This window comes from Chinchilla lanigera, unplaced genomic scaffold (assembly GCF_000276665.1).
Source record: "Chinchilla lanigera isolate Chin_1 unplaced genomic scaffold, ChiLan1.0 scaffold00113, whole genome shotgun sequence".
Classification (NCBI taxonomy): Eukaryota; Metazoa; Chordata; class Mammalia; order Rodentia; family Chinchillidae; genus Chinchilla; species Chinchilla lanigera.
In genome coordinates, this window is record NW_004955514.1 from 5358798 (window position 1) to 5385203 (window position 26406).

Consider the following 26406-nt stretch of genomic DNA (forward strand, 5'->3'; position numbering starts at 1 on the left):
CCGCCAGGGGCGTGGCGGGCGCGCACGCGCGTAGCGGCGTGGAGGCGAGTTCGGCGCCGGGCCGCTGGGAGTGGTGGCGACAGCGCGGGTCGGAGCGGCCCACGTGCTCCCGCGGCCGGTTAAACCGTTGGCGGGCGCTGCTGAGAGGTGAGGAGCGGTGGCGGAGAGGCCTGCGGCTCCGGACGGCGAGGACAGGGAGTGTGACGGGGCCTGCGTCCCCACCGGCAGCCCTTCCTAGGTTCACGCTCGCGGAGGACGAGGGCATCCGTTCAGACCCGGCCGGCCGCGACAGTGCGGGGGCCGGGGCCGGGGTGACCATTCCGGCCCGGGGCGGTACCGCTCTGTGGGCTTCGGGCTTGCTGCATGGTGAGGCCGGGGCTCTTGTCTTAGTCCCCAAGGAGGGCCCTTGGGTCTGGCGTTCTGGAGCACAGGCCGGAATAAATGCGTGCTGAGCGGGGTTGCCACTCCCGCACGTGCGTCCTGGAGCAAGTGGCTTTGCCCGTCTCTTCTTCGTCCAAACGGGAGGGGGTTATGGGAGTAGAACCGAGTTAATCACCCAGGAGCGGGCTTGGCACATACTAGATGATCAGGAAACGTCGACTCTTGCAGCGTGCGCCTCTGAAGAGAAAGAGAGGTGAGGCATTTGCAAGCCTGACTACTTCAGAGCCGCCCCATGTGCACAGGGCTTGGTGTTAGACGTAAGGTAGTTGTTAGAGCGAAGCAAAGTGGTTTAAAGCAGGCCAGGTGATGTCGTGGGTGGGGTGGGGAAGCAAAGAAGTGGCTTGACTTCTGTGAGGCTCAGGTTGCCATCTGTTAAAGTAGAGATCCATGCTCCCACCGCCTAGCCCTTCCCAGAGGACGGTCCTCTCTGTGATCACCTTTTGCGCTTTTTGTCGCAACAGGCTTAGGCAGGAGTGTGGACGGGGTGTCCTGGTCAGTGCTGCTCTCCCACAAGACCTGTGGATGCCCCATATTCTCTGCCTGGAAGGGACTTGGGTCTAGTCTAGTTGGAGTTGGCTTGACCCAGTGTTTCACAGATGAGACTGGGAGTTAAAGAGGGAGTGGCTTGGGTTAGTTCCTGTGCTCACTGCTTGTGGTTGTGATGGAGTTGTCAGCCCTGGCCCCTTAGATGGCCTGTTTTGGAATGGTGGTGGTAATGGGTTGTAGGTCAGTGTGTGTGTGAGTGAAAGAATGTTTTAAGAATAGTGAATATTTTTGTAAGAAAAATAAAACTATAGAAATGTAGAAAGAGAAAGATCTTTTAAAAATCATCCCTCTGGGCATGGTGACACACGCCTGTAATCCCAGCACTCGGGAGGCTGAGGCAGGAGGATTGTTGTGAGTTCGAGACCAGCCTGGGCTACAAAGTGACCTCAATGCCAGCTGGAACTGCATAGGGAGACCCTGTCTCAAAAAAACCAAAAAAAAAAAAAAAAAAACAACTAATCAAAAAATCATCCCAAATCCCAATCCTAGAACCAAACTTCAGGGCATATATTCATTCAGGTCCAGTCCAACAAAACATGACCACCATCTTGTTAAGAGGAGACTACGGTCCATCCCTGAAGTTTCTCAAGACTCCAAACCCTGACTGATCCTGGCTGCTTCCCCCAACTCAGGATTGCTGTCCAGTACCTGTTGGCCTTCCCCTGGACGTGGGTGTTTCCTTGCCCAGGGTGGGCTGGCTTTAGAAAGAAGCCCCAGGGTTCTAATATTTACAAATGGAAGGTCACATTGTGGAACCTTCCTTTTTCCCTCCTTTGGATGAGGATCTCCAGGCCAAGCAGAAGGCAGGGATGCAACAGGTGAGGATAGAAGCAGCACAGGAGCTGGGGCTGCCACCTTGTCTTTCAGACACCTCAGCCACTCACTATGTCTGAGGCAGATCCCTCCACCTCCTAAGCCTGGCTCTGCACTCCCAGCCAGTGGAGGTGGGATCACAGCTGTCCTGGAGGTGCTGCGCCTGGTCACGATATGAACATGAGGTCACTTTGTAGAGAGCTAGGGTCCCACGTTCGGTCCTTTTGGCCTTTAGCTTTTCTCAGGTGTGGCATGTGATGAAAGCTCAGAAAACTGACCGGACAGAGGGACAGACATACACAGCCAAAAGCAGCTTTTTGGAAGTTTGTAGCATTAACGTTTCTGAAATTACTAAGCCTGCACTGAGGCCTGGGACCCTGTCTGCTGAGCAGTTGAGGTTGCCGTTCTTCAGCATGCATGTGTGCACTGCATCAGGGAAAGGTATTTTCCCTGGGGACTCGGGTGGCTGTGAGGCACAGTCAGGGTCATTCGGGCTGGTGCCACCTGTCCCCGGGCTCTGTGTAAGCTCCTTACAGGTCTGATACGGATCTGATCTCATAAGCTGAGCAGGTGGGCGCACTGTTCCCAGGTTGTGTCAAGTGTGAAAGCTGTTCTGCCTTGAAGAAAGCAACTAGGTAAGCCATCAAATGAAAATGGCCCAAGAGGGGCTTTTGAGTAGGCCTGTGGCTGGCTTTTAACCCTCTCCTGAGTTGGTGTTTACACGTCGTGGCTTCTCTCCAGGGGAACAAGCCTTGCACAGATGGCCTGGGCACCGCGGTCAACACTGCTGGCTCCCTTGGGCTGGTGTTCGGTCTGCAGCCGCCCTTCTCGGTCCTCAGTCCTGACTCTCCATAAGGCTGTCCTCTTGGTGTCTCCCGGCTGGACCCCAAGGCTTGCCGCAGCCTTTCTCGCCTCCCTCCTCTTCTTCCCCAGTCAAGGAACAGAATAGTCCTCAACAGCAGGGGTTGGAGAGCTCTAAGCCGGATCTAACTTGGAGGGCCGCTTCCATTGTTGGATCTCATTGTGAAAGTACTTTGGAATTTTCCAGCAGATAATTTGACTCAATGCAGCTGTGCTACCTTGTGCATCTGGTGACAGTTCCTTTCTTGGTGACTAATTAAAGATGTTCTCTTGTTTGAACACAAAAGCGCACCTCCAGCCTGTGTTGGTGTGATGTTGGCTCTTACTCCAGGCTTTGTTCTCCTTTTAGACAGAGTAGCTGTTCTGCTAGCCGTGACTGAGCTCCCTCTGCCTTGCTCAGAACTGGGAACTTCCGGGGAGCCAGGTGAGGTCAGTGGGACCCTAGCTCCCAAGCTTGTGCCTCTGTGACCTGAGGAGAAGAGAGAGTTGATGCGCGCGGCCCAGGGCCATCGTGTTTGCTTTCCTCCGGATTTGGTCAGGCTGTAGCTGAGCACATGCCTTTGCTCTCTGACCTAGCCCCGAGAGCAGGCTGACTAGGGGACCCCGCCAGCTGGGGTCAGGCCTGCGTTTGTACCTAGCAAGTCAGGGGCTGACTGTGAGAGGGTAGTGTCTCCCTGAGCCTTTGTACACTGGGAGGGACTGACAGGAGGAACATTTCCATTCAAGGCTGAGCGGCCTTGCATAGCCTTGATCCTCGCTTGGGTGGAGCACAGGTGGAACGTGGTGATTCATGTGTGAGGGTTCACTGCAGGCAAGGGGAGCTCATTGTCAGGGTTCTTGGGCAAAGTCTTACCCTGAAGCAAACCCCATCGATTTACTTGGTGGTCAGTTTCATCAGCATAATGGGGAAGAAAACGCTAGTTTCAACTGTTGTCAAGTTTTTGCTGTGAAACTTACTTATAATGCAGAACATGTAAACTGACAATGTTCTTTTAGAATCTGGTGATTATATAAGCGTGGAAAGTTACTGTGACTTCTCTGCCACTTAGCTGAATCTGTGCTTTGCTGAGCACGGTGACATCTCCATGCGGGCTGTATTTTGCTTTGTTTGTGGTACTGGGGATCAAACCCAGGGCATTCACACTGAGCTACATCCCAGCTTTCTTTTGTATTTTTTTGAATTTCAAGACAGGGTCTCGCTAAGTTGCCCAGGCTAGGCTTTTAACTTCAGTCCTTCTGCCACAACCCCCAGAGTGCTAGGGTTACCGGTGTGCGCCCGTGAGATTTTAAGGGGTGGGTGTGTATATGTGCACACTCACTTCCTGTAGGGCAGTGCTCCAGAGACCCAGTATACTGGGGTGTGAGCGCCCCCGTGACTCAGCCCCTCAAAGTTCAGGTGCCAGATATGGTTCCAAGTCTTTCGAACTGAGCTGACCAGAACCCTGTGCAGGAGGCTCCTCATTACTCCAGTCCGCCGAGGCTGAGGGGCGAGTCCTCACTGCCACATCAGAGGGTACAGTGTAACGTCCCTCTGAACATTTCTAGTACCTGTGGGAAAGTTTTGCTTTGGGTGAGTTCGATTTTTTTGATACATCCTCACCTAGTGTAGTCTGGACTCCCTTGAACCTGGGATCTTCCTGCCTCAGACTTCCAAGTGCTGCACTGACAGTTGAGCACCAAGCCTGACACGCACTGTTTTTAGGCTTTCCACTTTTTAAACTCTCAATTTTCCCTATGTGGGGAGCTGCAGTTGTTTTCAGTGAACACCTAAATTATAGTGCCTTTTATAAGTTTCATGTGTAAGGATATTTTACACAGGGAGAATGAGAGGGAGGAGAACTTAAAGGTATTAGAGAAAGTGAAATATATAGTGCTCTAAAATCTCTTTATTGGTACAGTCAATCTGCTAGGTTTAAATCATTTTTTGGGAGGGGGACGGGTACCGGGGATCGAACTCAGGACCTTGCGCTTGCCAGGTAGGCACTTGTGCCACTTAGCTATATCCCTAGCCCTACTAGGTTTAAATCTTGATTCTGTTATTGTTTCCTGGGATAAGTTACTTAATCTCTCTGTGGCCTAATTACTTTTTTTTTAAAGGAATAAAAATTTTAAAAAACAATAAAAATGGTACACAATTCCAAAACAAGATGATAGGAAATCAACAATGGCTGTTATTTTGCATATTGTTATCTTCAAAGTAGTTGTTCAGATTGCTAGATATAGGCATGCATTATTACCTGGGCGTGGTGGTGCACGCCTATAATCCCAGGACTCGGAAGGCTAGAGGATCATTGTGAGTAGCCTGGGCTTCAAAGTGAGCTCAAGGCCAGCCTGAACTGCGCAGTGAGACCCTGTCTCAAAAAGACCAAAAAAAAAAAAAAAAAAAAGGCATGCATTCTGTAAGTTTTGAACAATGATAGTTCTTCCCTCACAGGGTGTCTGTGAAAGCTATATAAGTTAATATGGGTAAATTTCTTAGAATAATGCCTGGCACAGAGTAAATGCACACTCCGCCAATGTTGCCCTTATTCACTAGGGATAACTTCCTTACATGGGTGGTAAGAGTTCTACACAAATTGTTCATCAACATTGGGATCCATTGTATTCATGTGAAATTATGGTTGAAATTATTAAGGAAAAGGTATATGAATCACATATTGGGAATAGAAGTTTCAGTTTATGATACCAATAATCTGTTTTTCCTTTTTTTTTTTTAGGACAAGTTAAAACCTATCTTGGATAGAGAATATTTAATCATTTAGCTAAAAATGGTATTTTTTACATGCAATGCATGTGGCGAATCAGTGAAGAAGATACAAGTGGAAAAGCATGTGTCTGTTTGCAGGAACTGTGAGTGCCTTTCCTGCATCGACTGTGGGAAAGATTTCTGGTGAGTTCTGCATAGTTCGTGTAGATCCACAGTGAAGGTTCAGACCAGTTTGGGGAGTTCTGGCCTCACAGAGGCAAATTTGAGGAAAGAAACTAAGAAAAATGCCTTGCAGGGTCCATTGATTAAAACTGGTGCAGTTCTCTACCAGTGCTTTATGAAACGATTTGATTTTTAAACCCTAAAGAGAAGGAAGGAAGTCTTGGGGGCTTCCGCGCTGATGAGACAGTGGCACTGGGCACCTCTTGTTGCCACTCTGCCGGGCCCAGGGTCACAAGTGCTCAGAAGACCACTTAGGAACCTTCGAGCGTTCCTGTTACACAGGGCTGGGATGTGCTGGCGTACAGAAAAAATGAACTGGGCTGGGGATTTAGCTCAGTGGCACAGTGCCTGCCTGGCAAGCACAAGGTCGTGAGTTTGATTCCAGGTACCGGGGCAAAAAAAAACAAAACAAAAAACAGAAAAAATGAACTTACCACCAGAAAATGGGCATAGGAATCGGGGTGCTTGTGCAGGAGACAGATGAGAAGAAAGGCAGAGGGCAGCACAGCATGTGCCCTGGTCAGGGCCTGTGACCTGGGTGTTGATCTAACTGGGGCTTCTGACCACTCTCAAGGGGTAACGACTATAAAAACCATGTGAAGTGCTTAAGTGAAGACCAGAAGTATGGCGGCAAGGGCTACGAAGGTAAAACCCACAAAGGCGACGTGAAGCAGCAGGCGTGGATTCAGGTAACATCTTGCTGGTCCATCCAGTCACTTCCGGTCTCCCCTCCCGACTTCAGAAATCTCAGAATCCCAGAACCAGTGTGTAATCCATGCAAACAAGTCCCAGAAACGTCATGGCTTAGGACAGACTGAGGTTGAAGTAAAACTTTGAAAAAAGACTCATTTTCTAATGTTAATACAGTTGTGGTGCATTTTGTCTTTCATGCACGTTTTTCCTATTTAAAATTATTCAAGAGCTCTCACTAGCTTTCTGTTGTCTACTAAGCCAAACAGAAACTCTAATCTCTCTCCCCTGGTGATAATGCCACTGTGTATAAATCAAACCATGCTGATCACATCTGTTGTCAGAATCGAGTAGAATAGACATTTTCATTAATATAAAAAGTTTCCTACTTATCTAAAATAGAATGAAAATATGTGCAAAGAAATGGCAGAAGCCATGAAACCCCTGTTTGGCTGAGAAGTATAACTTCCCAGATGTGATTGGCTGTTTTCAGACTAGAAAGCAGAAGGAAGGATTAGAAAAGGTGTGGAGTGAAAAGACAAATGTTACCTCTGCAAATTGGGCATTTTCCTCAAAACCAACTTGATAGTTCTCCATCTGGTGTTAGAATATAAATGTGGATTTTCTGACCCTGACAGCCTCCCCTTAGCATATTCCTCAAAGGGATACAGTTTCCATCTCTGCTGTCATCAGACTTGAATGAAATCCTCTAAAAAAAAAAACAAACAAGCAACAACAAAAAATGTACAGAGAAGAAAGCAACAAGTCACCCCAGAAGTAACAGCCAGAGACCATAGTGTGAGTCTTGTGCAGACCACAGAAGAGAAGCATCCGCACGGGTTACAGTCCTTCCCTCTCAGCTGTCACTGGTGTCCTCTTCTCTCAGGCTCTGCACACTGCTCCAGCAAGTGCTGGCGCCAACCTGAAGTTTTCCTTGTTCAAGTTGGTCCTGTTTGCTTAGGTGTTGTTTTTCTGCATGGGCACCGTAAGCAGTCTTGTCTCATCCCTGTCTGGATCCTGCATCCAGTTTTTTGTGGTCTGTGTATGTGTAGGTTCATGTCTTTGTCATACAGGACCGTTCTCCTGTGTTGTGTTTGTTTAACCTCCAGTGTGTCTTGGGTTGATTTGTTGATGATTGTCCTTCCTGCCTCCTGGCAGTTCCTAACTTTAATAATTGCTGTTTTCCTCTGCCTTCACTGGGATTGCTTAGCATTTTCTCTAGGTCACTAATTTTATTTTCATCTCTGTTAGGGCCTTGCTAGTTCAGATTTATTTATTTGCTAGAACTTAGTTCTATTTTGTGCTAATACTCAGTTTATTCTCTAGTCCCATTGGTTAACTTACGTATTCTAAGCGTACAGTTAGGCACGGTCATACTGTTCTGCAGCCGTCGCTGCCATCCACTTCCAGAACGTCCGTCTTCCCTAACCCAAGTTCCGGACCCTGTAAACAGGAACTCTTCAGCCCTGCTCTTTCTCTCTCCGTGTGTCTGCCCAGCCTAGGAACCTCACAGAAATTACACAGTATCAGTTCCTTGTGACTGGCGTATTTCAGGGAACAGATGTCTTCAAGGTTTGTCCGTGTTGTGGCCTCCATCAAAATTTCCTTCCTTGTTAGTTATGGTGGAAGATGTTCCATTGTGTGTAGACCTCATGTTGTTTACCCATTCATCTTTCTGGGGACACTTAATTTGCATGTGGCTTTTGGCTATTGAGAAAAACGTTGATTGAGCGCAGGTATACTACATGTAACCTGTTGAAATCCCTGCTTTCACTTCTTCTGGGCATCTACCCAGAAATGAGATCCCTGGGTTGTAAAGTAACTGAAGCTCGAGGAATCGCTGTGCTGTTGTCTGTGGCAGCTGCAGCATCTCCTATCCGCACCAGTGATGCACAAGGATTTCGGTTTCTTCACATCTTGATGAATGATGGTGATTTTTTTCTCTCTCTTTTTCTTGGTCATAATCCTCCTGGGTGTGACAGGGTATCTCATTGTGGTCTGGGTTCCTATTTTCCTAATGATTTGGGGTGGGGGTCTTTCATTTTCTCTTTTGATTATTTTATTGTTTCTCTTTTTTATTTATTGTTATAATTTAGATATACACAATGATCATATTATAGGGAATTTGTATCTATATGATATATCTTGATTCTCTTTTTCCCCAAACCCCTTCCCCTCTCTTCAACTCCTCCTTTCCTTATTTACAAAGCTTTTTTTTTTCCCATTTTATCCTTCTTTTTATCATTTTTTCCCTTCCTTCCTTTCCCCTCCCCGTCCCCTAATTCTTCTTTCCCTTTTTAGTAATTTCTTCTTATTTTACAGTACCTCTTGTACATTTTGGTCTTTATGTACGCTTTCAGTCTGTTACACCACGGAGACAATGTGATACTTACAGGGATGTCCAGTTTATTTCACTTAAGATTATGGTCTCAAGGTGCATCCATTTACCTAGAAATGTCTCAAGTTTATCTTTCTTTATGGCTAAGTAGTACTCCATTGTATATAAAAAAAACCCACATCTTTTTTATCCATTCCCCTGTCAATGGGCATATGGCTGATTTGTGATGTTGAACATCCTTTCATGTATATCGGCCATCTGTTTATCTTTTTTGGAGAAGTGTCTAGTTCTTTGCCCATTTTAAAAATTAGTTTGTTTCTGATGTTGAATTATAGGAGCTCTTTGTATATCTTGAACATGAAACCTGTATCAAATGTGATATACAAATATTTTTTTCCCATTCCATGGGTTTTCTTTTCCCTCAGTTGATAGTATCCTTTGATGCATACATTTTAATTTTGATTGTAGTCTGGTTCATTTTTTCATTTTGTTACCTGTGCTTTTGGTGTCATGAAAGAAATCATTGCCAAATTTGGTGTCTTGAATATATGAGTTTATAGTGTTAGTGCTTTCTTCTGAGAGTTTATGCTGTTACCTCTTAAGTTTAGATCTTTGATCCATTTTGAGATGATTTTTGTACGTAGCGGGAGGTAAGAGTCCACCCTCATTCTTCTCTGGTAAATATGACTTTTCTCATCATCATCCATTGAAAACATTCCTCCCTTCCATTGACTAAGGCTTAATATCCTTGTCTGAAGTCGTGTGATCATTTATGCAAGCATCTGTTTGTGTCCATGGGACTATCATTACACCATTTGAATTACAGCTTTGTAGTAGTTTTGACATCAAAATCTGTTCTCCTTTCAAAATTGCTTAGATTAGAGTCCAGGAAGAGTCCATGTGAATTTTAGAAGGATTCTGTCAAAGAATATATGTGTAACCTGAATTTTGATGGGAATTGCACTAAATCTGTAGGTTACTTTGCTTTGGGAAGAACTGACATCTCAACACTATGAAGCCTTCCATTCCATGAGCACAGGATGGATGTTCTTGTTCAAGTTCTTTTAACCGTGTTTTGCAGTTTTCAGTATACAAGTTTTTCACCTCTTTGGTTATGTTTTTCCTAATTATTCTACTGAGTTTTGTGTTTTGTTTTGTTTGTAGTACTGGGGATTGAACCCGGGAACTTATACTGAGCTACATTCCCAGCCTCCCAGCCTCCCAGTCTCCCAACCCTTTTTAGTTTTTATTTTGACATAGGGTCTTGCTAAGTTGCCTGAGCTAAGTGAGTTGGCTTGCTTGTGATCCTTCTTGCCTCAGCCTCCCATGTAACTGGGCATGCAAGTGTGTGCTGCTGTACCTGGCTTATTCTGTGTTCTATTTGATATTTTTGCAAATGGAACAGTTTTCTTCTTGAATTACTCTTAGTGTATGAAAATTCAACATGATTTTGGGGAGTTAATTTTATATACTACAACTTCCCAATACTATTGTTAAGGCTTTCTGCATCTGAGACCACATTTCTACATAGGTGTCTATCTTATGTGAGCAGAGGTAATTTTACTTTATTTTGTCTTTTCCAATTAGGAAGCCTTTCATTTCTTGCCTAACTGATCTGGCTAGGACTATCATGAATAATAGTTGATCTATACATGTTTAAGCTTAGACATAAATACAGAATCCATAAAATGTGAATACTTTAGCCATAGAACGGACCTTGGGATTGGCTTTCATGAAACTTACATGTTGCTTGTTTATTGTCTTATATTTTTTGTAGAAAATTAACGAATTAATAAAGAAACCTAATGTCAGCCCCAAAGTGAGAGAACTTTTAGAGCAAATCAGTGCTTTTGACAATGTGCCCCGGAAAAAGGCAAAATTTCAGGTATGGATTTGATTGGCTTCTCTGAGGGGGCTGTGTGACCATCAGTGAGTGCGCTTCTGTGTTCCATCAAAATGAGATACGTGATTCTTTTCCCTCTTGCTCCTTGCAGAACTGGATGAAGAATAGCTTAAAAGTTTACAATGAATCCATTCTGGAGCAGGTGTGGAACATCTTCTCAGAAGCTTCCAGCAGTGTAAGTTAGATCCGATTTTAGATCTGCAGCGTGACAGGAGCAATTAGTAATAATGAAATGCAAATGAGTGACATTTGGAGGTCAAGATGGCCTTTTTTAAAGAACGTCTTTGTGTCTTCTTTTCTGGGACAGAATAAACTGCACTAGCGAAAAGATTTTCTTACTGTGCCGAGAAAGGTATATTGAATCCCATTGCATGATCCTGGTACCAGCTAAGGCTAATGACCAGCTTAGAAGTCAGGCAGTGAGGGTACTGGGAAGACAGAGCTTCAGGTTTCTGACAGCCCTGGCTCAAGTCTTGCTGTGCTGCTTGCCAGATGTGTAATCCCAGGCACACGATTCAGCCTCTGAGCCTCAGCTTCCTGATCTATGTCAGGAGTGGCATTGGTGCTAAGCAGAAAAATAAAGCAAGAGCTTGTGGCTGGGTGGTCCTCGGTGTGTGGGGAGAGCCGCGGGAGGTCTCAGTGCTTCCCGAGGACGCCTGGCACTCAAGTTGCTCAGCTGGCGCCTCCTCCCTTCTGGTTCCATTCTAATAAATACATCGCCCGCCTGTTAGGCTTTGCTTGTCTCTGGAGCTTCCATCAGAGCCCCAAATCATGGGGGCTCTGCCTGGTCTTATTTTAGATAAATTATTGGGAGTTATATATGTAAAGAAAATAATTTAGCTGCAAATTGGAACCAGAGTGAAAGTTTATCTTGGCAATATATCTAGCATCATTCTCTTTCAGAATGTACAACTTGGACCTTTGGAGGCTTATGACTAGGTCATTTAAGATTCCTTTTGCAGTTTCTCTTTTGAAAGCACATTAAAAAATACATAAAATAGCCAGAGATGGTGGTGTAGGCCTATAACTCTCACTCCCTGGGAGGCTGAGACAGGATTGCAGATTTGACTTAGTGAGACCCAGTCTGAAGGTACAAGGGGCCGGGATGTAGCTCAGTGCAAAGGCCCCAGGACCTCAAAAAGAAAAAATGAATAAATAAAATCCATAATATAAGCTGGCCTTGGTGGCGCAGCTGCAATCCCAGCGCTCAGGGAGGGTGAGGCCGGAGGGTGGCGACTTGGAGGTCACTCGGGCAGCTCTGTGGTCAGTGGTTGCCCTAGCCCAGTGGTGCCCCACACAGCCAAGGCTGAGCCCTTCATACAGAGCAGAAGTCCTGTGCCTTGGTTCACACATGTCGCCAGTTTCCCTCCCTAACTACACCAAGTGTTGAGTGGGGGCTTGCTCCGCTGTGCAGCTCCTCCCCTTGGCAGTGGCGCCTGGGCCTGCAGGTGCAGCCGTCAGTAGCCATCGTCCTGCCCTCAGGGAGCCGTATTCCAGCAGGCAAAGCAGCAGTGCGGGAAGAGCTATGTGGACGGGCAGTGAGGCAGACAGGAAGGGAGGGGGCTCTGTTTGGGAGGAGTCGGCACAGCAGGCCGGCGTCCCTCAGGAGGACCACAGTGGAGTAGGGAGAAGGTGGGCAAGGTGGGCAGGGTTGGCACGCTCGTTTATGGAGCAGCTCTGGCAGGGGCTGTTTCGGAGGTAGAGGCAAGGCCCCACCTGGAGACTTGGTCTCGGCTAAATGGCAGGGAGGCTATTTGGGTGTTGAGCACCCCTGATAGTCTGTGTGGTAGAGGTCTTACCCCTGAGCTGGCCCTCTTGGGAGTTGGGGAGGCTTTGGGAGGTGAGGCCTAGGCCTTGGGTCACAGAGGCATGGGTGCCCTTGAAGGGGTCCTGGGGCCCTGGGCCTGTCCTCTTGCTCTTTGCTTCCTGGCTCAGGCTGAGTAGTGTGCTTTCCCAGGGCTCCTGCCCTGGAGGTGTGGCCTCCAGGTCTGTGGTAGTGAGGGCCACTTGACCTTGGGCTGGATCCTCCAGAACCATGAGCCAAAGGAAACCTTTCCTCTGTAGGTCCGTTGCCTTGGGTATCATGGTAACGGGAAGCTGATAGCACATTATGTGGCATTTCACCGGAAGGTACAGAATCTCTCTTCCCTTCTTCCTTCTGAGTCTATTTCTAGGTTTCTGCTTGGCTTCTTTTCCCTGAGTCTTTACAGCTTGATATCTCTGAACAGCTCCTGAAGAAACTTGAACAGTGTAGCTGAATGTCCATTTCCTGTGCTGCTCTCCCAGGCATTGAGCAGCAGGGCTGTGTCTCTCACTCTGCCGAGGGCCTTTGGTCCTTCAGAGAAGACTGTGGGTAACTTGCCCAGGTCATCTGGCTAGTAACAAATGGAGCGGGACCTAAAATGCCCCAGCCCACAGGTCCCCAGCACCCAGAGTGGCCCTGTGGCTGCTGTCTGGCCACTTCTTCCTCTGCAGGGGCAGGCGCAGGGCTCAGGCGTGCCGCTGGGAATGGGGCTGAGCAGTGCTGGTGTACCTGCTCCGTACAGGACCAATGTGCTGATTGTAATTAGGTACGATAGATGGGATGGCTGTCTTGTTCCAGTGCACCGAGCTTTTTAGTTTCCTTTGGCTTGGTATTAGTCTATTTTCTGGTGCTGTAAGAAAATATACTTAAGGCTGGTGCTTTATAGAGAATAAAGGTTACTTGGCTCACAATTTGGAATCTGGAAGTCCAGGATCGGGTAGCCTCATCTGTTCAGCCTCTGCTGAACCCTCAACCCCTGAATATGTTCACGGCAGATGACATCACAGTGGAGATGTTTTTGGAAGAGATCTTGTGGCAAGATGGAGGCAAGGCTTGCTCTTGAGAAAGCTAAGTCCTTCGGAGGCCAGCATTAATCCCCTCCAAGGATGGCGCCTGCGGTCACCCAGCACCTCTCCAAGGCCCTGTCTCTTAGGGTTCCGCACCTTGCACCAGCACACTGACCTGGGCACAGCCAGTTGCTGTCCCTGTGCCCGGTGCATGGCCCCCTGGCATCTGGGAGACGGTGCAGTAACAGTGCTTTCATCTGGTGCTTGGTACTTCACAGAGCCCTTTGCTACGGTGCTGAGCGCCCGCTGTGCTGAGCGCGTGCCTTGTGTCATTCTGTCCACACACCAGCTGTGTGAGGCAGGTGAGGGACAGGGACGGAGCAGGTGAGTGGCTTGTCCGAGTCACCTGAACGCAGGCCTGCAGACAGGTCCAGCGGTCTCCACACCTGAGCGTTCCTTTCGCATCCAAGTGGAATCTGAATAGTGAGTGAGCAGGATTCACGGTCTGGCTTACGCGGCATGAGGAGTCTCCACTCTTCCATTGTCCAGTGGACGAAACCGTCTGGGCATAGGCTCAGTGCAGGGAGCTGTGTGGGCTGGGGGAAGTTTTTCCCCACTTGGGGCTTTTATTGCTGTATTTAGCAGTTGGGGTGCGGTCTGGGTTATGAAAGTCTTAAGTCATGAAACCATGTATTTTGTAGGTAACCACAGTGATGTGATCGTCTGTGTCCCCACAGTGAGACAGATATTGATGTGTTTCTTGATTTTCCCCACAAAGGAGCCAGGGAATAAGGGGCAGGACCAACAGCCCCCCGAGCAAGGAGCCAAGCCACCTGCGGAAGGCGCCGCCAAGCTTCCCCCGTCTGACACAAACGGGCCCGCAGAAGAGCAGGGGCCGGCAAAGAAGAACAAAAGAGAAAGGAAGGAAGAACGGCAGAAGAACAGGAAAAAGGAAAAGAAAGAACTGAAATTAGAAAATCACCAAGGAGATTCAAAGAGTCAGAAGCCTAAGAAGCGCAAAAAGGGGCAGGAGACGGAACGCGAGGCTGACGGGGAGGCCCCGAAGGCCAACGGCTCGGCGGAGAAGAAAGGCAAGAAGAAGCAGGGCCAGGGCAAGCGGGCGGCGGAAGAGGGCAAGGACGGTGCGGACGAGGAGACCAAGCCCGCCGCGCGGAAGAGGAAGCGGAAGCACTCGGAAGGTACGTGGCTGTGTGCGCTCTCGGATTGGGACCAGAACGGTCACGCTGCGAACCGGGCACGTGAAACCTGTCAGAGCTTGCGTTCGGAGCCACACGGGGCAAGGAGTGTAAGCTCTGGGCCCAGACTGAGCTGCGCTTGGTCAGGTGGTGACCTTGATGCGACACCCTCCTCAGCGTGCAGGGTGACACGGCTCCGCGCTGGGCCGCTGGGGGGATAAGGTGATGTGTCTGGTGTGCTGATATGAGCAAGGCTCTCATTCAATGGTTGGCTGGTTTGTTTTACATTTTTCTAAATACTTAGTTGAAGTGGATTCTAAGAAGAAAAAGGTGACATTCCCAGGAGACTCTGAGGACAGAGAACCGGAAGACCAGGAGGCTCCTGCGAAAGGTATCTCACCATCACTGAAAAGCACCATCGCTTCAGCCTGGAGAAGGGGCCGGAGATGGCCCTGCTGGTGTGGAGCAGGCCCTGTGGTGGGGCCCTGCGCTTTAATGCTGCTGGGCGGGTAGGATCACAGGGCCGTGTTCCTCTGACTATAAGGCAAAGAAGTTGGAGTCTGGGTGGGAACTGTATGTATCCGCGTCCTGTTCTGGTGACAAGTATCCAAGAGCATCAGTTTGTGGAAAGAGATGTGTTTGGGGCGGCAGTGTCTGAGGCCTTGGCCACAGTGACCCCATAGCTGTTGGGTTGGAGTGGAGCTGCTCACTTCACGTCTAGGACGTGAAAGAGGAAGAGCAGAGGCCTGTGTCCCACAGTCCCCTTCCAGGGTGCCTCCGCAGTCCTGGGAAGACTGCCGCCAGGCCTCACCTCTTAAAGGCTCTGCCAGTGCCAGGGAGGGGCCCAGCCATTGTGGGCTTGTAGGGGACACTGCAGGTCCAATCTGCAGCAGTGCTTTGCCTTTGGGATTGAAGAGGACCCTAGCGTGGCTTCCAGAGCTCTTGTTTCCTCCCCCTGCCCCAGTCCTCTTGTTCCTGCATCCTGTTAGACTCCAGAGCTTCCCTGAGGTCGAGGCAGGTGCAGCTGTCCCCTGCCCATCGGTGCCACCTGTGTCCTGTAGGCCACGCGCCTTCCGGGGGCCTCGTCAGGCAGCCTGTCCTGCAGAGCTGCTCTCGCTGAAGTGGCCAGTCCTCGTCTCTGCGTCCCACCCCAAGACCCAGAGGAGACTGCAGCTTTCCCAGTGGAGGTCGGGACTGGCCAAGTTAGGTTCGATCCCTTAGTTTGAAACCCTCTCCTAGCTCTGTGCACAATGAGTTTTTACAACCTAAATTTTTTTTGAACTCATAGATTTGTGTGCAGCTGTAAGGGATAAGTGAGCCTTAAGCATCCTTACGTGTCTATGCACCTTGCAGTCATCCCATGGAGGCTGTCCACGTAGGTCCAGATTCTTGGTTCTTAGCACGAGGACTAAGGAAAGGATGCCTTCCGGAAGTGCGGTCCCCAGCATGAGAGACCGCAGTACAGTGACGTGTGATTGTCCCCTCTCACTCAGGGCAGAGCGACTCCTGCTGTCTTCATCTCCTGGCTGAGCCCTCACAGCCCTGTGATGTTGGGGATACTCACTGCATCCTGGTGTTGGGCCCGTGGGGTGCAGGTGACCTTTGCCCAGGGTTTTGTCCGGCAGTGGTGCTTGTGGAGCCCATGTCACTTCTCACTGTGAGATCAAGGACCAGGAAGGGCCGCAGGTGCTTCAAGGCCCCAGTGCTTGGACTGATGAAGGAGGACCCTGCCCACTGTCCTCCGGCACCTGTTTATCAGGGGACCAGGTCATTTCGCTTGTTTTCACTTCAGAGTGCCCACCCTCACGTTAAGCCTTTATATCGTAGGTAAATTCAACTGGAAGGGAACTATTAAGGCAGTCCTGAGGCAGGCCCCGGAGAATGAAGTGTCAGTCAAGAAGCTGAGGAAAAAGGTATGCCATGCGAACGGGCCTTGGTGTGGTGTGGCTGGGGAGAATTTATGTTTAATATACTCTTCTGGTTTTTAACCTAAAATGTCTTAGGAGAGAAAGAGGGTGTGTGTCTTGGTGATTTCCTGGCTGCCTGCTTTGCCCCTCGGGGTCTGGGGCAGGGGTTGGGCCAAACCCTCATGCGACCGTCAGCCAGCGCCACACCTGGACATGGTACCTGCTTCAGAGACTGCAGAGAGGCTCTACGGAATTTTCTTTATGTTTGAGAATGACTGTGCTAGGTAGCCTCCAGTGCAGAGGTTCCTTCTTTCCTCACGCATACCCAACTGTGACACAGCCACAGGTGCCCCCGCCTGTCCCTGAGTGAAACGAAGAACCTCTTAAGGTAAATTTCCAGGAGAAATGTACCCATTTGACCTTGTTTTTCTTTGTGAAGGTCTTGGCTCAGTATTACACGGTGACGAATGACTCTCACAGGTCGGAGGAGGAGCTCCTGGTCATCTTCAACAAGAAAATCAGCAAGAACCCAAGCTTCCGGTTGTTAAAGGACAAAGTCAAGCTTCTGAAATGATTATTTTGGTATTTAGAAGTTAAATCCATTGTGTTGACTTTTTCCTTTCACTGCTCTGTATAAAACGTGTAATGAATTATAACAACCTCAATTTTGCTTTCTAAAGCTGTATTTTTAAGTTAAAGAAAAAAATATATTTTTGTTAGAACTTTTATGAAAAAATAAAATATATTCTTATCCAAAATCTTATTCTTGTCCAAAATCTTAAATCTGTGGTAGCTGAAATTATTGTACGTTTAAACATAATATTTCTATGTGGGAAATTTTTCTAACTATAGTACATTGACAAGTCAAACAGTAATTCCTCCTTTGATCTAATAAGTATTCATTTAACTGCATTGCTTCTTTACAGTTCTGTCCGACTTTTTTGTGTGTGTGTTTCTCTGTACTGTGAAAATGTGTGTGTGCATTGCAGTGTTGGGCCCAGCAGTGGCCGTGACAAGTCTTGCACGTGATGATCCATATTTAGCCAGAAGTGCTGGTTGTCAGAAGAGGTCTGTGTGACAGTCTCGCCCACTGAGACGCTGTGGCCCCGTCTCCCTTGAGCCAGGTGGCGGCTTCAGCAGTCAAGGTGTGGCCCTTACTGGAAGCCATGAGCACAGGGCCGTGGCCGTTCCCTCTTAGACTGGTGTACAGAGCCTCCTGGCCTTGCTTGTCTGAGGCCGGGTGCCACCTCTTCCTCACACTGTGGAGAATCGCTCCCATGGGGTTTCTGAGAGGCAGAGCTTCTGGTGAGCATCACGCCCTTTAGCCAGTATCGGTTATAGGTTATATTTCGTCCAGTGTGTGAAAGCAAGACTGGGAAGGGACAAGGGCCGCAGGATGGGGGTGGGGAGTGGCAGGGGGCGGGACAAGGAATGACCTCGAGGGAGCCTCCCAGTGCTGGCCTGAGCCCAGCATCTCGCCCAGCCTCGCCTGTGCTTAGCTGTGATCCGCAGGTCGCTGTGGTGATGACTCGGTGGCCCTGTGTCTGAGTGGGTCGTAGGCCGCAGGATCGGGCCTGGCATTGCCTTGTCACTGACGGGTCAGCCTCACCAAGCCTCACGTTCCTCGCCCAGTTCACTTTTCTTGAGTAAAGGAGCTAGCAGAGTCGCAAACCTTAAAACCCACCCCGCGGCTGCTGTCCCTTCTGGTCCCAGCGGGGGGAACCCTCGCCTTCCTCAAGCAGCAGAAAGTGAGGGTTGGCCCGAGGCATGCACCTCCTTAGGGACAAAAGCCAGATGCAAAGTGACCCTGTCAGTCATACTGATACAGAGACCACAGCATTTCAAGATGTGTCCCATCTGTAGCTTTCTGTCAATACTGCCACGTCAGTTTCATGGTGACAGAATTAACGTGTGTACTTAAGTTTGGGGCAAAGTGCTCCTTTCCGTCATCCTCATCCGCTGCTAGCTTGGTGCTTAAGGGGCTCCCAGGCACAGCAGCCATGCCCAGAGCCTGGGCAGGTGGCCTGTCTGTCCTCAAGCACCACAAGGACAGAGAAGCAAGGTAGTGACGGTGATGCCCGCAGTCCCTGTGTCAGGAAGGGGTCTCCAATGGAGGCTGTGGCTGGTGGTGGGTGTCGGGGCGATCTTGCAGCTGCCCTGGTCCTCAGCGCCCAGCTTGCTCCCTTCCTGGGCCATTCCCAAGGTCCTTACAGAGTCTGCCCTCAGTTGTCATAAACTTGCACCCATGTTTGACCGTGAGGCTCCAGGGGACGCTAGAACCCGAGCCAGTGATGTTCACGTCAGGCTTCACAGCTCTACCTTGTCTAAGCTATAATGTCAGAAGCTACCGTGTGCGAGATGTGGCACACACACCCCCAAACCTGCTGGGGACTCATGGGGATGCACCGTTGTCTTCCTGCCTCAGTTCTTTTGCTATTCCTGGCATTTGCCACTGTGTATCCCGGACGTTTCCGTGATGCTGCTTAGCAAGCAGAATTTGGGAGCAGATGGGTTTCATCAGCTTCCACAAGACAAGGGTATGTGACTGTCATGTGCTGGGACCCCATCGCTGTCAGGCTGGCACGTGAGGATCAGAGCACAGCGGAGCCGCAGAGTGGACTGGGCTGCTCTACCCGCCGCAGGCCTCGAAGTCACAGGGACTCCACAGTGGATGGCCCAGGGGCATTCAGATGGAGAAAGCTTAAAACTGCAGAATCACTCGGTTTCCCTTGGCAACATAAGTTAACCCCGCTGAGCAACTACGGCTTTTCCAGGATCCTGGTCCTAGCTGACCCCACCTCATGAGGTGGCTATGACGATAAACTCATGGAAGACCAAGATTAATGGCATTTTTACAGATCTGCGAATCTTTGCACCTTTGAAAAGCTCTCATAATCCTGAGTGTATTGTGGTTCTTTCCAAAAGTGAGTTAACCAAGGGCACTAAATTATTTCCTTTGTCAATTTCACTGGCCTGTGATTGCCTCTTTCCCATGATAGATTTCCAGGAATTTAAAAAGAAAGCCCTTTCGTAGGTGAATAAGGAAAGTTTTCAGGGGTCCGTGTTTCACCCAATTCATCTGCATTCACACAAGCTGTTGGCAGTGTGTCTTAGTTCCGTGTTCCTCCACCGAATACCAATCTTCCTTGCTGGTTTTACCCTTTTTCTGTGTCAGTGATATATCTGGACTCCAGTGCAAAATAGATAATTGTATGTTGCTAACTTCCGCCTGGATACAGAACCAGTAGGATTATAAGTCTTTCCTTGTGGAAGGAAATTGGAGATCAGTTATTGTCTTCATCCAACGTAAGAAAAAAGGCATATTCTGTACATTCACCAGTACCTCGTGGTGCCTGAATCTCAATATATATTCAGCTTTTATTCTGTCTTCCAATTAAATTTTCAAGAAGTGGTTAAAATCAGCCTTCTAAATTTCTCTACCTACTGAGCTGAGGAGAGGATATTTCACAGTCACTGAAAGGTGCTACAAATCACTATATAGTGATTTCCTCAATTACATGAGGGCAAGAAGTTTGTTGTGTAGTTAATACTTGATATCATTCTAATAAACTGGCTTTTGGTCAAAGAGATGGTGTGTGTAAGAGTGCTCCAACCCCTTTCATTTCCAGAAGAGGAAGTACTGGCCGCAAGCATTGCTGAGGTTTCAACACATATGGCCCTAGGTTCAATCTCCAGCCCTGGAGAGGGCGTCCCTGATGTCTTGGGTGCACCTACCTCTGCTTTCCTTAGCCCTCTATCCCTGAAGCCATCCTACGTTACAGGACCAATCACTCCAGCCTGCTTTGCCTGGGCTGAGCTTTGTGCCGGGGCCTCCAGGAGGCATCAGATGTGTGAGTGTTGTTCGGACCATAACGAAGCCACAAGGGAGAGAGACTGCTCAATTTTGCCAGGGCTAGGATGGAGGATGCTGGTTTATTCCAGTCCTACGGATTGATTGTTAATAGGACGTGGTCATTCCTTACAGACTTGATGTGAGGCCATCTTTTTTGTATGCAGGAGGAAGGATGAGATGAGATACTCATAGCCAAGTGCAGCTTGGACTTGAGGCCAAAACTGAGCCTTGTTTCTTACCAGCCAACACCTGCTTGAGCAGGATGATCAGTTTCTCTGAATTTCAGGGGCTTTTGTCTCTTACACTTACCTCCTAGGGTAGCACAGAACTAACACTGTCCACAGAGTGCCTGGCACCTAGTAGGCGTCTGAAGAATCCTTAATGGTCATGAAGTGTGCAGCCTACAAAGTATCTACCACCAATGGAGGCCTTGGCCCAAAGGGAGAGCTGCTTCCTGCACAAAGCTCTCCAAATGCCTGCGCTGCAGCAGCAGAGCCATGCAGTAGGGCAGTGTGTTCCACTATGAGTGTGAAGTGGCACTCTAGTTATAGCACGCGTGTAACCATGTCAGGACAGTGACACACTCCTACAGCTGCCCAACACACTCACATGAGTTAGCATTTGAATGCAAACTCCTTTTGGAAGCATAGCATGACATGCATATTGAAACACAAAACCTGCTCCAAGGACCAGGGATATAGCTCAGTGCCACAGCACCTGCTTGTAAGTGCAAGGTCCTGACTTCAATTCCCAGTACCAAACAAACAAATAAACAAGAAGAAAAACACTGCTCGCAGCGTGATGTGCAGCTCCATGGATTACGCACGGTGCAAATGCCTGCGTCACTATTACGAAGTCAGAGGACAAACTTATGTAGCCCAGGTACCCACAGACTTACTTGGAATGCTTGCATTGGCTTTGCTTGGGTCTGAACTTGATGAAATGGAATCACACAGCAGGTACGGACTTGTGCCCGGCCACCACCCCCCGAGTTCCATCCGCATGGCTCTCGTGTAGGGTCTCCTTACTGCTTCGCAGCCTTGATCCACTGTGCCGTTGATGGAATTCCAGCTGTTTCCAGGGTGTCCGAGTGTCTAATGAAATCTGTCTTCTCCACAGCTGGTACATGTGTGCTGCTGCTCTCGTGAACGGTGTTGCTGCGTCGCAGGGCCCGTCCCAACTTTACAAGGTGCAGCACGACAGTTTTGGGGTGCTTTTTGCCAGTCTGTACTGCCACCCCCACAGCAAGAGGGGATTCTGCTCCAAAATCTGACATTTCTCGAATTTCTGTCTGTATGTTACCTTCTCAAGTACCATCATGGCGCTACCATTAGATTATAAAACAGAGGAGAGGGGTGTCCCCAAGCTCTCATAGCAGTTCTATCTTGAGAGATACAGAAGCTGGGTGTGGTGCTGCACGCCTGTCATCCCAACATCTGGGAGAGGCTGAGACAGGAGGATTGCAAGTTCAAGCCCTGCTTGGGCAGCCTAGCAAGATCCTATCTCCAAATAAAAAATAAAAAGGGCTGGAGATGCAGCTCAGTGTGAAAACCTTGGGTCCAATCCCCAGTACCACACACATGTGTGTGTGCATGGGCGTGCACACACACACCATGCACACTGCAGAGTAGCTGCTCTCTGGCTTAAAGAATGGCATCTTAGCTCTGTTCACACATAAGGAAACCCAAGATTTTATTCAGCTCACTTAGCTTTAGATTTTTTAGCTTCTGTAATTTCGGTTGGACTTTCTAACTGTCTGGGTTACAAAACAGGGAGATTTCTCAGAAAAAAAGTATGCACTGGTGAAAAGAAACTCTTTTCTTTCTCACTGCAAATGCTTCTTTAGCTTTGTTTTTGTTATAAGATCCAGGAAGCTTTAATTTATTCCCTTTGATAAGCGTGATTAAACTGCCCCTTTGGTACTTGAAGTTGTAATTGCTGAGTAAATACATATGTTTGTGGGAGCTTGAAGGTCAGGCATTGCTCAGGAGGTCAAGCCTTTGTTGGGCCACAGAGCTGCTATTGTGAGCTGCTCCAATACCCCCTCTGCAACCCTCCTCCCTTCACGGTGACCTCAGGCCGACTTGTGTCGCAGGCCTGCGGTAGATCATATATTAGATTTCTCTGTTGCAGATCAAAGTGAGGTAAAGGTCCAATTCTACTGGGTATTTCTAATGCATTGCTTTGGGGATTTGGTATCAAGTTTGAATCAGGACACTAATAACAATGTCATAGGATAGTCCCACTCCGGCCCACTTTATACCGAACAGGGAGGTATTATACTGCTGAACTTGAAGTAGCAGCTGTTGGAGGTTTTAGGAAGACATTAAGGTCATAGAAATTTCTCAACTTTAAGGTGTCCCGGCGTAAGATTCCCTAAGCCTCTTGTGGCTACAGGAGTTGGGTTGAGATGCTAGGAGAGTTGGCATGAACTTGCAGAGCACTCGATTCTTGTTTGCTTACTGCGTCCTTAGTCTGTGATGTTTCACAAAAGCACCTGCCACTTACTGTTTGAATGAATTGAGCATCAGAGGCAGCAGTCCCAAAAGCTGGAGCAACAGCAGTCTCTGCACCAGAGGGGGATCTGTGCCCAGCGGTGTTAGCCCCTGCGGCTAGGTCGCCTCGCAGCTATGTCTCAGCACTGAGGCTGTGAGCAGGACATGGCCACCCTTCCCTCGCAGCCGGCATTCTGCCCGTCACTGCCCACTAGGAAAGACTGGTGTCTTCTCCCCCTTATTTTTTCTTTAGCTTGGGGACCAGTGGAATCCATATGAGATGCAGTGACGTTGTTGGGGCGAGGCCTCAAAAGAGGTACAAAGTCTGATTGACCCCTATGTGATTGAACTCCCTCCTCCCCTACCAATGCCAATCTGTAACACTTGGATTCTTGTAAGGCTGGCAAAGATTTGCTTATGGACTCTTCAAAATGTGTGTGTTTGGGCCAGGCACGGTGGTGTACACCTGTAATCCCAGCACTCTGGGAGGCTGAGGCAGAAGGACAGCAAGCTCAAGCCCAGCCTAGGCAACTTACACTGTCTCAAAATAAAAACTAAACAAAGCAAAGCAGAACAAAACATGCGCTGGAGATGTGCCTTGGTGCAAAGACCCCACCAAAAAAGTACCATACTCATAGAAACATGTGTTTGCATATTGACTTTATAACTTGATGAGCAGGTGTTGGGTCTTTGAGGGGATGACATGCAGATCCTCGTTGTTATGCAGTCAGTGTCTGGTTTGTGCAAGCCTGGTGTGCACACCCTCAGGCACACCCTAACCAGCAGCCTCAGGCGTGACTGGCCAGTGATCTTCTGCTGCTCTTTAGGATTTTGAGGCCCTGACCAGGCTCTTGGGCCTCAAGAAATTCTGTGACAGATTCTCAGCATCTGCCTTGGGCATAGTTGAGAACAGGCAACCAGGTCACCGTCTGTCCTCTGTGTCTATGACTTTTCACTCGCAGATTCAACCACCAGGGATCAGACATACGCCAAGAACAGTTGTGCTGTACTTGTCATTATTCCCCAAACAACATGGTCTAACAATGATTTGCATATCATTCGAATTGCATTAGGTGTTACAGGGACTCTACAGCTGATTGAAAATAAATGGGGGATGTGCATACGTTAAATGCAAACGCCAAGCGTGCTGGGAGTGCAGCAGCCCTAGGTCCTGGAAACACTCCCCCTGGTGGACACCAAGGGACAGAGCATTCCCTTTGCGGTTTCAAATCCAATGAAGATGCTGTAGTGCCAGGAGAACCAGTGTACGTCCATGATGTGCCCCAGCCTCTCTGACTGTCCCTCGTTCCCCCACTTTTCTAGCTGGGAGACTGTGGCACAGAAACTCTTTTTTTGCCTGTTTTTAGACAGGGTCTTACTAAGTCATTCAGTTGCTCAAGCTGGGCTCAAACTTGTGGTCCTCCTGCCTCAGCCTTCTAGACTGCTGGAATCACAGGTGTGCACCACCATGCTCAGGTTGTGCAAAGACCTTTAACCTCTGGCAAACTGCGTTAGCTCAGAATCACAGGTAGGCCACCAAAGAACCGTTTAATCACTTAGATCAAGGGAATCAGTGAAAGCTTCTTTGGGCCCCATAAGAAAGCTTTATGCCTCAGTCTCCTCATGGGTAAAATAGGAGTTGTAACAGTGCACAGTGAGGATGCTGTGGGGATGAATGGTGGATGTGTGTGCAGTGCCTGGTATCAAGGGCCACAGATTCAAGTGCCCTTCTCCTCTGTCTCCCACCCTCTTCCTACAGTGCTGCCCCCAGCCCCAGGCCTGCAAGCCTGTGGTGCAGAGACCTGCGGTTGCACCCGCTGTGGACCATGTGCCTCTCCTGGGTAGCCAGAGCCTGAGGCCTGGATTCCACTTGAATAATAATAATATTGCTGGTTGGTGTACACCAGGCCCTCTGCTGAGCTCTGCGTGTGTATTGTGAAACTGCTGAAGATTCCAGGAGGGTGGGGATGTCAGGGAAGATGAGGAGCTACCTCGGGCAGAAGGCTCAGGGCACACAGCAGGTAGCAGAATCAACACCGATTTGAAGTTTCTCTTAGACACCTTAGGATTTTCCTCCCAGCCAAATTTTTTCATGGGTCAGGGCCCCCTCCTGGTTTCCACTTGCCTCTTCTTAGCACTGATGACCTAAGTTTTTATCATAAAGATATTCCAGGTAGAGCTTTTTAAAAACTGTCCATAGCGGGTGTAATGGTGCACACTTGTAATCTCAGCACTCAGGAGACTGAGGCAGGAGGATCACTATGAGTTCAAGGCCAGCTTTTGCTGTGTAGTGAGTTCAGAGCCAGCCTGAACTACATAGTGAGACTCTGTCTCAAAACAGCAACAAGCACAGCAACAAAAACATCCAGGCCAAGGACAGAGATTTTCACGGGGCTTTTGTAGTGGGTCATGTGATCAGAAACCACCTTTGTTTCTTTTGGGTTAATTTGGGTGCTGGGGGTTGAACTAAGGGACTCAAGCATACTAGACCTCTGCTGTACCCCTGAGCCACACCCACAGCTCTTTCCATGCCTTTATGAATGATAAATGGGGTAGAGTCGAGTCATTCAAAACTATACGGCTTTTGAGAGGAATAAAGTGCATTTGTTTGATCTGATCGCATGCACCCTAGAGTCAACCCACATGCTAGGCACTGAACAATTAGCTCATGCCAGTGGCAGGACTGGCACTAAGAGCTGGCTCTGGCACCTGGGTCAGTAGCCAGGCTGCACCTCCATTCTCCAGCAGGCCGGCCAGCCTGATGGCGGCTCGTGACTTGCACAGTGGGGACTTAACAAGATACTTGTCCTTTCACCGCACTCCCTAGACCCAAACGCTGCTCCACGATTGGCCACTCAGCTGGAAGCACAGAGGGCTTGGGACATTTACAGTCAGGGTGGAGGCCCACCTGGCCTCTCATTTCCACTCAGTCCCCCTCCCACCTCCTCCTGTCCTCTCTAGCTTTAGGAATGGCCCATTATCCGTCCCGATCCCGTCTTCTGGGTGGGGCCAGCACCTGTCTTCTGCCTGGCACAGTGGCAGCCAGAGGACTTGGCCGTGTCCTTGCCGGCAACGTCTTCCTCCAGAGATCGGCACCCGGCCTGCCCTCAGCGTCCCCCGGGCTGAGCTCTGAGAGTGCAGTAGGTTCTCACCTCGCCTTCCCTCCTGTCAGAGTCCTCTCCACCTGGCTGCTTAAATAGGACATGTCCAGAAAAAACCCCAGGCAAAGGGATGCAGGTGCACAGGGCGGGCAGGTGCTCTGAGGGAGGACGGAGGGGAGCCGTCCGTGACAGGCACAGCCTCTGCCCAAGACAAGTCACCGTGTTCCTGCAGCCGGCCTGGGTGTCACCCTCATTCCTACCTGGTAGAAGTCCTACTTTTCTTTGAAGTTTATGAAATACTCCTGAGGAGTTCCAATAAGTTTCTTTTAAAGAATTATACATGTGTTTTATGATTATAACAATTATGGTAACTGTCTTGTATTGTTCATGTCACTGAACAATACGGTGGTTATTTTGCTTGCATGGGTGGAACTGGTTTCAGTTCTGGGGCAAAGAACCTGTCTCAGGGTAGCTAGCTGAGCAGTGAATGGGCAAAGAATAGCTAGTACATTTGAAGAAGGT

At 48.9% G+C, this 26406-nt stretch overlaps 1 protein-coding gene across 3 annotated transcripts; it reads left to right on the forward strand.

The window, feature by feature from the left end:
* Positions 1 to 45: 45 nt before the first annotated feature.
* Positions 46 to 17193, forward strand: Lyar (Ly1 antibody reactive). Of its 3 annotated transcripts, none has more exons than XM_005408839.2 (9): positions 46 to 366; positions 5379 to 5551; positions 6165 to 6279; positions 10396 to 10503; positions 10613 to 10696; positions 14111 to 14531; positions 14833 to 14919; positions 16356 to 16441; positions 16875 to 17193. In XM_005408839.2, exons 2-9 carry the CDS (start codon positions 5430 to 5432, stop codon positions 17007 to 17009), a joined length of 1158 nt encoding a protein of 385 aa, XP_005408896.1. In that variant the 5' UTR covers positions 46 to 366; positions 5379 to 5429; the 3' UTR covers positions 17010 to 17193. The 3 variants fall into 3 exon arrangements, with proteins under 3 accessions (XP_005408896.1, XP_005408895.1, XP_005408897.1); XM_005408838.2 differs by having other exon boundaries at positions 55 to 147; XM_005408840.2 differs by lacking the exon at positions 14833 to 14919 and having other exon boundaries at positions 55 to 147.
* Positions 17194 to 26406: the final 9213 nt, after the last annotated feature.

Excerpts from the sequence above, each read along its gene's own strand:
- Lyar (XM_005408839.2), top strand. The coding sequence starts at position 5,430 with ATGGTATTTTTTACATGCAATGCATGTGGCGAATCAGTGAAGAAGATA. Across the intron at positions 10,504-10,612 it reads GGAAAAAGGCAAAATTTCAG|AACTGGATGAAGAATAGCTT; the intron begins GTATGGATTTGA and ends TGCTCCTTGCAG. Across the intron at positions 16,442-16,874 it reads TCAAGAAGCTGAGGAAAAAG|GTCTTGGCTCAGTATTACAC; the intron begins GTATGCCATGCG and ends TTCTTTGTGAAG.